The sequence below is a fragment of the Bos indicus genome, chromosome 4 (assembly GCF_029378745.1).
Source record: "Bos indicus isolate NIAB-ARS_2022 breed Sahiwal x Tharparkar chromosome 4, NIAB-ARS_B.indTharparkar_mat_pri_1.0, whole genome shotgun sequence".
Classification (NCBI taxonomy): domain Eukaryota; kingdom Metazoa; phylum Chordata; class Mammalia; order Artiodactyla; family Bovidae; genus Bos; species Bos indicus.
Window position 1 is genome coordinate 8,308,676 of NC_091763.1, and position 14,051 is coordinate 8,322,726.

General features: G+C 42.5%; 1 protein-coding gene across 1 annotated transcript in view; it reads left to right on the forward strand.

Annotated features, from left to right (window-relative positions):
* Positions 1–2,650: 2,650 nt before the first annotated feature.
* The window catches only part of CDK14 (cyclin dependent kinase 14), a 665,059-nt gene continuing 653,658 nt past the window's right edge, over positions 2,651–14,051 (forward strand). Inside the window, exons 1-2 of the mRNA XM_070787460.1 lie at positions 2,651–3,056; positions 8,519–8,550. Of these exons, the coding sequence (XP_070643561.1) occupies positions 2,966–3,056; positions 8,519–8,550 (123 nt within the window). The 5' untranslated portion in view covers positions 2,651–2,965. The remainder of the gene's footprint in view (positions 3,057–8,518; positions 8,551–14,051) is intronic.

The window sequence follows — 14,051 nt, forward strand, 5'->3', positions numbered from 1 at the left end:
TTGGGGAACTTACACTGTAAAATGAAGGCAAATATGGAACAAATGACCATACTAAGAGTTGAGTCTGGGAATGCCCTGGTGGCCAGTGGTTAGGACTTGGGGTTTTCGATGCAGAGGGCATAGATGCTAGTCCTAGTCTGGGAACTAAGATTCTGAAAGCTGGGCAGCACAGTCAAAAAAAAGTTGAATCCTATAACTTTAGTGTACATATCTTAAAAGCATCCAGTTAAAATTTCCTTTTTAATATCACAGTTTCTTGGAAATTAGCCATTTTAATTTATAACTGATGAAGGGAAGTTGATTTTTCATACTTGCCAAGCTTTACATGGCCCACTACTAACAGTTGTTTCTCCTGCAAGATATACCATGGCAGTTGCGTGAAATTTTTTTGGAGTGGGATACGTAAAAATGTAGTAACTATTATGTTTATGTTTTAAATTATTATTTCTATTACTATAAAATTAATGCATTTTGGGGGTAAAGCATTTAAATTATATTTAAGGGTACAAAGTGCAAAGAAAACATTCTCTCTATCCTGAGTATACACACTCAGCTTTTTGTTCCTCTTCCGAAATTTTCTAAGCATTTAGAAACACATATATGTGTATTTTTTCTTATAACTATGAAAATGGGTTAACGGTAAATATAGTTTTTTCCACTAACCCGAGACATATTTATATATCCACACATATTGATCTGTTTCATTTTTTAAAATGTTTACCTACTCTACCATAGACTACATATACCATAATTTATTCAAACAGAAGTTGATCTTTTAAAAAGTCAATGATACTAAATACTGGGAAGGTAAAACAGAGAACATGAATTATATATATGTATACACACACACACACACACATATATAAACATATTCACACACACACACACACAACATTGTCAGAGTGAGCAATAGGATTAATAGGCTAGCCACAGAAGCATAGTTGTCAAAGTCCATTCAGTTAATGACTACTTCATCGCTGTTGACTGGTAGGTACAACCCATCAGTATCTTGATTGGTGGTTTTAGACTTTTCATTCAAAGCTGCTGCTACCTTTCTCCCCAACTAACCTGATGTAGTGGAAAAGTCAAACCTTCTCCGTCTGAGGCCACACTTGGTGCTGTCAGTAACATCTTGTTAGAGGCACCAGGACCCAACATCCATTTTAACTCATCAGTTTAACTTTCTTAAGGAATTCCCCACCCTCTGCTCCCCACTTGGGTTGACTTCCTGTCTTCTACCAGTCGCCATTTATCGAGACCCTATAATGTGCTCAGTGCAGAGCAGAACCAATGGAAGTGTTCCACCTCACAATTTAAGGAAGGCAGGGGGCTAGTTTTTGTTTTCAGATAAAAGTCTATTAATAAAACATAAACTCCCTAAAACTTCCTGTAAACCAAATAGCATTGTCACATGCTCACAAACTCTCATTACTTTCATAGCCAGATGACTCAAGATTACTACATTTCTATTCATAAGGACTTTCTTGGCCCGAAATCAACACAGTCAGGCCTTTCCCCCATCTTCCTTCTATCTCCCTTGGGAAACAGACTTTTGGAGGCTAGCTCCAGAATGAAGACATGTGTGTCTGCTGCCTGAACTGTAGGTTCTGGGATTTTATAAAGCCCGAAATCCTCTTTTAAAATTCTTGTTTTGAGTTTGGGGAAGTGGAGGTCTGAATTTTTTTTTTTTTTTTTTTTTGCCTCTAAGCCTTTCAATTTAGAACCATATTCTAAAAATGGTAAATAGACTAAGGCCTTCTGCTTGCTACTTACTATAGAACTGGATATTCATATCAGAAATCAGCCGCGTCTACATTACCGTCTGTCACTCAGCGTGACGGCGGATGAAGGGAACAGACCACCAGCCCTGCCCTGCCTGGGGAGTTTAACACTTGAAGCTTCTGCTTTTGCACTTGACTCTCCTAAAAAACGGGCTCACCTTCCTGTTTAGTTCTTTCGCTTCACAGTTTCCTTGTCAAAACTGAAGAAAAACAAAAAGTCACCATCAAACCTGGGTGCATCCCCGAGGCTCTTCCACTCCTCGGACCGAGAGGAAGCGATCTCGGCCGACCCCACCTCTACCCCCACCCATCCCGCTCTTTTCACAGGCGATCGCGGCAGGGACAAAACCGCTGTCATAAACGATCCAGGCTCACCCCCTTTCCTTTCGGGGCCTCCCCACAGCGCGAGACGGGGTTCCCAGCGGCAGCCGGCTCCCAGCCTCGCCCGATCGCGTTCCTCCGCCGGCCGGGGTCTTGGACCGCGCGGGCAGGGCCGGCCGCCGTGGGGGGGGGGGGGGGGGGGGAGGGGGGCGAGCGGGCCGGGGAGGGCGGCAGGGAACGTGGGGTCCGGGCCGGGGGCCGAGGTCGCGCCGGGGTCCCGCGCCCCGGGGGCCTGCGCCAGGGGGAAGGCGGGGCCGAGGCGGCGGCGGGAGGGGGTTGAGGGCGGGGCGGCTGGCGGATCCGCGCCGCGGCTTTCTCTCCCGAGCGCCCGAAACTCGGGGCTGAGAACTTCTCCCCGCCCGCGCCCCGCGCGCTCGGCGACCGCCCCCCAGCCCGGGCGCCCGCACCCCGTCCCCGGCCCGCCCCCGCCCCCGCCCCGCCTCCGCCCGCGCCGCCCCCACCGCCGGCCGCCGGCCGCGCTTCTGTCGGTTACAAAGGAGGGAAAATGAGCTGGGCGGCGGCGGCGCGGCGCGGGGCCACCACGGCGGCGGCGGCGATCGCGGCCGCCCCCGGCACCACGTAGAACGCCCCCGCCCGTCCAGCCGCGGCCCAGGCCCGAGCCGAGCCTGCTGCTCCTAGCTCGCCTCCCCAGCCCTGCGCTTCGCCTCTCGGTCCGAGGAGGAGGTGGAGGAGGTGCAGGAGGCGGAGGAGGCGCCGCCTTCGCCGCGCCGCGCGCCCTCGCCGTTGTCTGCGCTCCGCTCTGGACCAGTTTGGGGAAGTTGCCCGAGCCCCGTGTCGCCCAGATGTGCGACCTCATTGAGCCGCAGCCGGCCGAGAAGATCGGCAAGATGAAGAAGTTGCGGAGAACTTTGTCGGATAGTTTCAGCCGCATTGGTAAGTGGCGTGCTGTCCCGGGCACCCGGCCGGGCGCCCTCGGCCCCGCGCTTCTGGCACTAGCGGCTCAGGGGCCACCCGGGACTGGCGTGGGGTGCGCTGCGCGCGAAGGGTGGGGGAACAGTGCCCGGGACCTGGGGGAGGGCGACGACAAAAAGAAGGGACACCTCTTCCCCTCATGATCGGAGGGTTCATTTCTGCCTGATTTTAAGCCTACGACTTGGGTTCCCTCTCCTCGCCACTAGCGCTCCTGCCTTCGCGCCCGCGGGGGACAGGCGAGGGCACGCTCCGTCCCCCGCTGCTCTCCCAGCTGCGCGGCCGCCTGGGTCACTTTTTTTTTTTTTTGCTCTCAGGCCTTGGTATGGGGTGTTTAGTCAGTAATTTAACTTTGGGAATTGGTGAAATGTTGAGTTTGTGCCATGGTATTGTTTAACATCCAGCCTAAAGAGAAGTGGGACAGATACCTTGGGATCTTTTGTTCGGTACTTCGGGTCCTCGAAACCGAGATTTGGTTGTTGAGTCCCGAGTTATCTGAATCTTTCCATTGCTGCAGAGAAATGCGCTCTGTGAACCTGTCTGAACATTTTAGGAGTAAGTCTCCCAAACTTCTTCCATATACTGGAGCTCCAGGGCTATTGTCTTTAAATCAGCCTGCCAGTTGACCGACAGATAGCCGACCGAGAAATATTCGGGACATTTAAGAATAAATCCGTGTCACAGACTATCACAGGCTGACAACAGTGTCACGTGGAATGGGTTGGCTCGATTTCTAGGGTTGGCCATAAAACCCCCTTTAACCTGACAACGGCGGCTACCTTTTCTAACATCTGAACTTTCATTTGCACAGGCAACTGTTTTCAGCAGGAAAATGGTACAAGTACTAAAAATAATACCTCGGAGTCCCTAAGAAGCCTTTTGAGTCCCTCTAGCCTTTGTTTCGCTTGTTTAACATGTCATCCATGTTAATGAAGGTGTTAATGGAAATTAAACGTAAGGTGCTTCATGCCTTAAACTAAAACCGTGGAGTGCATTTGAGTATTGTCTTGTCCTTCCATCCATTCATTTAAAAATAGTGGTATAAGTGCATCGTGAAATATGCAAACTTCCCACAAGTCAAAATATGTTTTTAGTCTAGGTTTCTTTGTTGTCTTCTAACTTAAAAAATTTCGTATTGGTATACATAATCTTTCCCAAGATGACCATAAAGTTATGGTATGAAACCAATATTTAGCCCTGGTTTATTTATTTTGTGTATTGGGTATTTGCAGTTTTATGAGTTAGGGATGCCTATGAAGAGCCCTTGCATTCAAATGAAGTTTGAAGCCAAAAAGAGTGTGAGATAGCAAGGTGTTGAGTCTCTGTGCATTATTAAGAAGGATGTTTCAGCCCCCGACCCAAACTATCACAGAGGCAGATTCTGGAGTCCATTAAGCCCTGTTCTAAAAGGCACTAAATGTATATTTACTAATGCTAATAACTCTGTTGGAACCCATCCAGTTTTGTGTTAAATAATTCATTGCAATTGAGTCTCAGTAAGAAGCCAAGGACATTAATATAAAAATTCCTTATGTTTAAATAATTTCCAGGTTTTGATCGACAGTCAGTAAAATTAGGATTAACTACAATGCTGGCAAATGTGATATTGTTTTTAACTGGATTTTATAGCTTATAGAGATTTAGTGATGTGGAACTCCTTTTGATTCCAACTCTTGTGAAAAAGAGGGTTAAGTGACTCCGGTAGTACACCAAGCTCAAGACATTGATTAGAAGTAGCATTACAGAAGAGACGTCTTTGTTATCTACATATTTTTTAAAGTTTTATTTGCAAAATCAAAAAGCAATGAAATCGATCCCAGTATTTAAGGATTTTTAAGGTACCGGAGGCTGCTGAGTTGAAGCGTCACTATGGGATCACCTAGTGTATAGATTAAAGGTATGGGCTGTGCGTCAGGTGGACTGGGGTTTCCCGAGTCATCAGTTACAGTGGAGTGACCGTGGACAGGTCCCTCATCTCTGAGCTTGCTTTTCGAGTCACTTTGTTATTGGCACTTAGTTAAGTAAAGCATAAGATGTCCTGTGTTGTATGGCATTGAAGACTCCATAGATGTTCCTAATGTGTTATGTTAATGATTACAACATCCTGACATATGGATCTTCTGGTGGAAAGCAAGAGAAAAGAAGTGGCCATTGACTTGATGGTAGAGTTAACCTGAAAAATGGATGGGTTTGGGAGTTACACTGATCTGGGTTCGAATCCCATTTCTGTTGCTAGCTGTGTGCCTTGGCCAACTAGCAGAGTTTCCCTAAATCCCAGAGTCCTCATCTGTCAGTTTTCCTAAGGCCGTTATGAAGATTAGATCAGGTAAAATACATAAACTATCCAGTGAATATCTTTCCCGTGGTGAAGATTGATCCTGGAGGCTGTTACTGTTCCTTCTGATTTCTCAGTTTATCTCCTTTATCTTCTTCCTTTCTTCCTTGGTACTTCTTGAGGACATCAAAGAGTGAATGATTTATTCCTGCTGAGTAATTCAACGTGTCAGTATATTCATTCCCTTTAACCAATCTACTATGGGTTTTGAAATAAACATACTGACTTTATTTTGCTTTTTTAGTATTATTCAAAAATATAGTTTGTTATAGGGTAAAATATATAGTATCATTGTTTAGCCATGAGAAATTAGTAATCATCTACAGAAAATGAGGACAGTTTTGCAAAGTCTGTGATTTTCCTTAATTATGGATTAATAATCCATTATTATAAAAGATTAATAATAATAACTCTACATATCGGTGACATTGCTCATGTTTAATTTACTTGCACATGCAAGATCAGCCAACTTTGTCACTACCCACTTCAAATACAGCTGATCTGAGATTACTCTATTATAAAAGGTCTAATAAAACACACTGGCTTTCAAGCCATAGCACTCTAATTTATGACATTTGCCAGGGAGTGACACAGCTATGGTTCTTTTGTAAGATGGGTGTAATTGAATTTCAAAGTCATCCATTGATTTCAGTAGTGAGTATTTATGGTTTTTTGCTAAATAGTGTTAGTGTGTTCACTTATTAGGAATTACTATAGTTGTGTCACTTAAAAAAATTAGCATAAATAGAGACAAATGGGAAATTGATTGTTTAAATATTAAAATCCATTTCCTCTTTTCTTTCCTTGTTTCTTTTATTTTCAGATGACTGCTTAGAAGGAGAAAGGCTTTCTGTAATACCTAATGTGAGGTTAAGGTTGAACTGATGTTTCTTCATATTCGTTTGAATGCATTTCTTCACACTTACTTGGATTATCTCCCTGAGAAAGGAAGTTTATACTCTGTGATGTTTGAGACGAACCCTATGTATACCATTTCTTTAAAAGATGAAGCTTGTGAGATAACTGAAAAAAAGGAAGAGGCTGTGGTTACTTTGAAATTGGGGGTTTGTTACCTTGTTCTGTAAGAGTGTAATTTTAGAGTCCAGCTGTCACTTGATAAATCCATTCTGTCAAAAAGAGAAATGTAAGGTTAAAGGTTCACATGCAAAATTGAACTATTGTACCATATCCTCTCCTTCCCCATGCAGTTTCAAAAGACTTTACTTTGAAAACTGTGATATGGAATTTATATCTATGATTCTTTCATAAGAGACAATACTACCTGGATTCTTTCATAAGAGACAATGGTACCTGGTTTTCACATGCCAAAACTTAATGTATCTCAAAGGGTAAGATGCTATTCTTTTGCCCTTGAAGTATAGCTCATTAATTCCACAAATAATTATTGAGTACCTCCTGTGTGCTAGATATTGTGCTGGTGTTCAGAGTCTGTGACCATTGATACTGCTTCCTGTCCCTCAAAGACTTTAAGAGAAGACAGGCCAATGAATGAGCATTGACAAATTCTACCAGGAAGATTCGCATGATTTGCTGTTGGGAGAACATAGGAGGGATACCATTTTGGTCTTAGTGAGATCATGGAAAGACTTCTAGAGGGAGCAGGGTCTGAGCAGAGGACTGAATAGAATATCTGATTTTTTTAGATGGCTTAATATATGCCCCTTTGTTAACCCAGAAAAATGTAATATGCTTGTTATTCCATGATATCCTTGAAGACAGTTGTGAGTTTGTATTTACATGAATGATTAATGACAAGCAGGGAATGTAATCAATAATGAGATGTTGTATGCTTGTTTAGGTCAGAGTTTCATCGGTGACCTGATAAATATTTGGCAAAGACAACTTTAATTGGTCTTTTTTGTTACCACTAATTGCTCTTCAGGGAAGGGATTCAGTGTTTAAAAGAAACAATGCAAGGTGTCAATTTAGTAATTAAGTGTTCAATGAAGGGGTAGACTTCTTGGTCTTAAAATATTCTCCCCTGTGGTGTCCTGGGTTTGAGAATAGTATATACGGGAGATTATTTGGCTTCCTTCTCTTTATATATTAGAAAATACACCTGCAATTCCCCCTTTCTCTTTCCTCCTTTTCTTTCTACCTATAGATCCCAGCCCTTTATCCAGAAGGTTGGAGGAATTGGTAAGACTTAGGTGGCAAGAAGGAAATAGTCCAGTCTGGGTGTTAAAGATTTTTTAGTGTCTACTCTATTGAGCCTGAATAGAACTTTAGCGGATAGACCAGTAAGCCCCTATGCACAATGTGTACATCTGAAACGTTTCTCCAACTCATGATTTCAGTTAAATTTACTCCTTTGTGCATTCTTTTCAATCTCAAACATTCTAAATAATTGTAGCATTTAAGGACCTAGGTGTTTGTCAGCGAAACATGAAATACTTCTCTTTCTTTTCAGAGTAATTAAATGCCTGTTCTGAGGGTATAAATATTTCAAGTAAATTTCAAGTATTTACTCGTTCCTGTGAAACACCCCAAATGTATTGTTTCCTTTGGTGATACCCTGTTAGAAAAGTGATGTTGAGAATGTTTGAAGATGTTTCTGCAGTGCTTATTTTGCACATCTTATCTTTTATCATCAAACTTAAACTTCTCTCAGTATGAGAATCTTGTTCGGGGCCCTGTGCAGAGTCGGTGTCTTCCTGACAGTTGGTTTGGGAGGTTCAGCCACCCTCTGCATAATGGTAGACGAGCAAACAACAGAAGTTTAAGGGGAAATTGCTTTAAGATTCCTTTTTGATTCTTTCATACTTTGATGAAAACATTTTTCTACTAAAGGAGAAATAGAGGAAAGATATGCCTACTACTTTTCCATGGTTGGGAGTGTAGTTTCATTTATGTATTTATGAAAGTGCTTCACGAAGGTGTGTGCTGTGCAGTTCTGTCGTTTGCAGCTTTCATATTGGTATCGTAATATTGTTATTCAGCTTGGGGTACGATTTTACTTTCTGAAATGGAAACACCATGCTACGTCTTTTTTAAATTTCCTAGAACTTAGATACTTGGCCTCTTTGAGATGTTTCACAATAATTGTTTCCTTTCCCCTTTTATTTTATAGCCTTGAAGAAAGAGGACACCACCTTTGAAGAGGTAGGTTAAATTTCTTTATCTAACGTTAGAAGTGTTTGATTACTGCCAGGTAAACTCAGTAGGTGTCAACTTTACACTTAGAAGCAAACAATCTTAAAAAATGCCTTAGAAAAACAGACAAGCGACAGACAAAATACAACAAGATTTACGTTGTATTTTCCAATTTTAAATAACTGTTCAGATTGAATTTTGTTATCAGTCAACAGAAAGGTGTCTTTTGAAATTAACAAGCGAACGCAAGACCCCTGCGAGCTTTGTTTGGTTGCTTTGCTGACGATGGTGGTGTTGGTGAAGCCCAGTGTGATGTGTGTGCTCAGGGCAAGTCTGGAGCTGTTGGCAGGTCGGGCCCCACTGCTCTGAATGAGGGCGTGATGCGATGCTGACGCCACAGATCGTCTGTCAGACTCCCAAAGGAGGTGCTGTCTTCTCTTGTTCTAGTTTTCCTGGTCTTTGCCTATCAGATCTGTCTTTATCTACTTGCCGCAAGGTAGCATTGTTCCAGAAAGGCAGGGGGTTCCTATGTAATTAATAGCACTCTGAATGTGATTTTTCAGTTGTACTCTCTGAATTTTTGATAGTATCTGTGGGAATCACTAGACAAGTAACGTGTTTCCAGAATGTTCTCAAGAACTCTGTAGAGTGAAGTGTTTCATTGTTGCCATCCAAAGCCACTGTCATTGATATATGTTGTAAACGGGGCCGTATATGTGTATATATATATGTATATATGTGCTCAGTCATGTCTGTCTCTTTGCAACCCCAAGCACTGTAGCTCGCCAGGCTCCTCTTTCCATGGGATTCTCTAGGCAAGAATACTGGAGTGAGTTGTCATGCCCTCTGGCAGGGGATCTTCCCAACCCAGGGATCGAACCCCAGGTCTCGCATTGCAGGTGGATTCTTTGCCATCTGAGCCACCAGGGAAGCCCAAGAATACTGGAGTGGGTAGCCTATCCCTTTACACACACACACACACACACACACACAGTATGTTTATGCGTGAACACATACGTATCTACATAATGTACTTATCCTGTAGCCTGATGGAAGAATAGATGAGTTTGGTTGTGGTTTGATTTGTCTTAACAGTTGCAGATTCCACGAAAGAGGCTACCCGACTCCCCTGTGCTGCAGTGCTTCAGAGAGGAAAGGCCACATGTGCTAATGGAAAGTTCCCCGGGCCATGTGGCTGGCTGTGGTGCAGGACAGGGGCACTCAGGGAGAACCTGCACCAGACCGGGATTTCTGGAAGGTGCCCGAGACATTCAGCTCTCACGGTCTGCCACTTCGTCTGTTGCACCTGTTCTTTCTTCCCCACTGGGTCCAGCTCTACACATGGCTTCCCCGGTGGCTCAGCGGTAAAGAATCCTCCTGCTGATGCAGGAGAAACGGGTTCGATCCCTGGTTCGGGAAGATCCCCTGGAGGAGGAAATGGTAGCCCACTCCAGTATTCTTGCCTGGAGAATCCCATGGACAGAGGAGGCTGGTGGGCTACAGTCCACGAGGTCTCAAAGAGTCGGACATGACTGAGTGACTGAACAAGCTCTACAAAGCTGCGTGTCCCTGGACTCCAAAGCGACTTTCCCTGCCAACATTCCTGAGATACGCTGTGAAATTTAGTGATTCCAGACCTGAAGCAATAAAGGAGTCTTTTCTTTCCCATCCATAGTGGGTCATAATGCTATTCTCCTTGAAACCTGTCTTTCTGGAATTTCTGCAGTGTTACCAAGATGTTTTCCGGAGAGTATTTTCTTTCTTCTCGGAAGAAATCAGTGTGAGAATATTGAGCACCTTTTTTGTGTAAAGAAAACTCTCCCCTCTAATAACGGAGGTAATTTAAGTTAACATTAAAAAAAAATAAGGAAAAAGAGAAGAAAAACCTCCCCAATCCTATTATTCAATTACATCTGCTATTGAATGTCCTTGCCTCTTTTCTTGTGTAAAGAACAAACAAAAACAACCTCCGCCCCCAAAACTGTAGCCCATATATTTTATCCCACTTTTTTTTTCAACCTCTGTTTTTGAATATTTTTACAGATGACACCTAATCTTTGTTAGAAATTTTAAAAACCTGTTGTCGTGTTTAAACACCATGAATGATTGTGTGTTATTCTGCCACGTGGTGGTGACATCAGCTTTCAAAAACACCTGAGGCTGGAACCTAGATGGAAGTTCAGGACGAATGAGCGAAACTTGTAACTTCGTGCCCTACCTTACCCCCACACTTTTGCAATTTGGGGAAGAATTATCCTTAGCTTTTTTTAGAAAAGAATTAATTGCTTAAGTTTTGGCAGTGCTGGGTCTCCCTTGCTGCGCAAGTTTTTCTCTAGTTATGGTGCAGGGGCTTCTCACTGGGGTGGCTTCTCTTGGTGCAGAATCCAGGCTCTGGGGTGCAGGGGCTTCAATAGTTGTGGCGGGTGGGCCCTGGAGCACAGGCTCACCAGCTGTGGTGCACAGGCTTAGTTGCTCCTTGGCATCAGGGATTGAACCTGTGTCTCCTGCATCAGCAGGTAGATTCTTTACAACTGAGACACCAGGGAACCCCTATCCTTAACTTTTATAAAGCCATTTTTTTTTCTCTGCTAAAGGAAAGAGATTGGATAGATAGCTTACATCAGTAAATCACAGAATGTTCCATCTTGAGGAGACGCTGGAAATCAGGTGGTCAACTTCATTGTTTCAAAGGTGGAGAAACTGAGGTCCGGGGCAGGGGAACAGGTGATTTTTATTTAGTCAGGAGAGGACCCAGGGCCAGGAGCCTGGGAGACAGGATTAGTAAAGACATGCTTGAACGTCAGCCCCAAATCAATCAACTTCCTTTCTCCAGGCCTTTTATAAAATAGAGATGTGATAGTACCTCCTTCCTAAGGTTATTGGGAGGATTGTGTGTGTGTTAGTCACTCAGTCGTGTCTGACTCTTTGTGACCCCATGGACTGTAGCCTGCTAGGCTCCTCTGTCCATGGAATTCTCCAGGCAAGAATACTGGAGTGGATTGCCATTCCCTTCTCCAGGGGATCTTCCTGACCCAGGGATCGAACCCAGGTCTCTTGCACTGCAGGCGTATTCTTTACCATCTGAGCCACCAGGAAAGCCCATATTGGGAGGATTAGTTAAGCTAAGTATATAAAGATTCCAGAATAGCCACTGGCACATAGTAAATGTCTTATATTTCATCATGTCACTGTCCTTGTCCTCATCATTGCCATCATTATTGATGCTCTTAACATGATATCTGCCTTCTGTAGTTGAAGGGCTACAAGGAGGATGGAAAGATTAAATTCAAAGGTAAGTATATAGTCTATGAGGAGAATTATTTTCAGATATTCCCTTAAAATTTCAAAGACTTCGTGCGATGATTTGCATATTAAGACTGTAAAACTAGTATCTAAAAACCTACCATTTTTTAGATTCCCTGAAGGGATGACTGCCTGCATTCATTTTGTAGTTCCTCTGTGTCTTGCATGTGGTTAATGTTCAAAAAAACTATTGAATATGAGTGAATATATGTTGCAAATGAAAAGAAAGTTCATCCCAGGGTCAGCCAACATGGGTTCTCATTTGCCACTTCCTAGCTATTTGTGCAGGTATTTACTTTATCCAGGACTCAGTTTTCTCATTGGTAAAACCAGTCGGTAAGGCTGTGATCTTCAAGTTGCTTTCTATCTGTCAGTGCAGCGCAGAATCCTGCAAAACAGTCAACATAAAATTACAGTTTTACCAAGATCAGAAATGTGTACTAGATCCGTGCTTATGTAAACAAGAAGTCACTGAGGTTTTTGTATGATCATTTTCAGATTATAATGGTAGAAATTTTCTTGAATTCCTTTCATGGTCTTCCACTTCTCCTGTGGGAGTTGGGGAACTCACAGTCCACTGGAATCCAATTAAGATTTGAGTCTTGGAATCTGGGGGCTGAGTGTGATTCTTAGATATGCGTGAGGTGTGGCGACTCCTTCCTCAGTGTTTATGAGCTGGAGAGCGCCTTATCTCAAGGAGTGGCTTTCTCTAGAGTGCCTAGACGGGGAGCGTGGTAGCTGCTCCCTTATTCATGTAGAGTATTTCTGTAGGTTGTGTAAATGTTTGACTTTGAACAGAAAGAGAAAAAGAAATGTGGATTTCTTTGGAAGAATTTTTTATTTTTCCTTCCCTTTCCCCCTCTAACCCTCCTTACTTTCCTTCTTTCTTTATTAACTTATAGTATATTGTATTAGTTTCAATAATGATTCCGTGTTTGTACATACTGCAGAGTAATCACCACAATAAGTCTAGTTCACATCTGTCCCTATACATAGGTACAAAATTTTTTTTTCTTGTGATGAAAACTTTTAAGATTTTGGTTCAGTTCAGTTCAATTCAGTTGCTCAGTCATGTCCGACTCTTTGCCACCCCATGAATTGCAGCACGCCAGGCCTCCCTGTCCATCACCAACTCCTGGAGTTCACGCAAACTCTTACTCTCTTACAAACTTTCAAATGTGCAGGACAGTGTTATTAACTATAGTTACAGGGCTCTACAGTACATCTGTTGGTCATCTGTATGTCTTCTTTGGTGTTTGTTCAGATTCTCTGCTCATTTTTGAAATATGATTGGTTTTTGCCGTTAAACTGTATTACATCTTTATATATTTTGGATAGTAATCCCTTACCAGATACACTATTTGCAAATATTTTCTTCCATTCAGTGGACTGCCTTTGCAATTCTTTCTGTAATCCGGTTGCCTCGTTGATAGTTTCTTTTGCTGTGCAGAAGCTATTTATTTTTGCTTTTGGTATCAGGTCCAAAAAATTATTGTAAAGATTGATGTCATGGAGCTTACTGCCAGTGTTTTCATCTAGAAGTTTTAGGGTTTCAGGTCTTATAATCAAGTCTTTAATCCATTTGAGTTATTTTTTGTGTATGGGGTAAGATAGAGAATTTTTGTGTATGGAGTAAGATAGTTTTACTCTTTTGCATATAGTTACCCAGTTTTCCCAACACTATTTATTAGAGTGTCCTTTCCCCACTGTATATTCTTGGCTCCTTTGTACGTTAACTGAACATAGATGTGTGAGTTGATTTCTGGGCTTTCTATTTGTTCCACTTACCTATGTGTCTCTTTTTATGCCATACTGTTTTGGTTACTGTGGCTTTTTAATATAGCTTGAAATCAGGGGCATGATGCCTCCAGTTTTGTTCTTCTTTCTCAAGATTGCTTTGGCGATTCAGGGTCTTTTGTGGTTTTATACAGATTTTGGAATTGTTTACACTATTTCTATAAGAATTGTGAAATCAGATTCTATTTGCTATTTTGGGTGATGTGGACATTTTAACAATATTATTTCTTCCAGTCATATATCTTTCCATTTCTTTCTTTCATCAGTGTCCTATAGTTATTAGTATACAGGTTTTTTTTTTCCACCTGCTTGGTTAAATTTATTCCTTGATAGTTTAGATTCTTGATTAAGTTGTAAAGTGAATTGTTTTCTTAATTTGACTTTCTGATAGTTCATTATTTGTATATAGA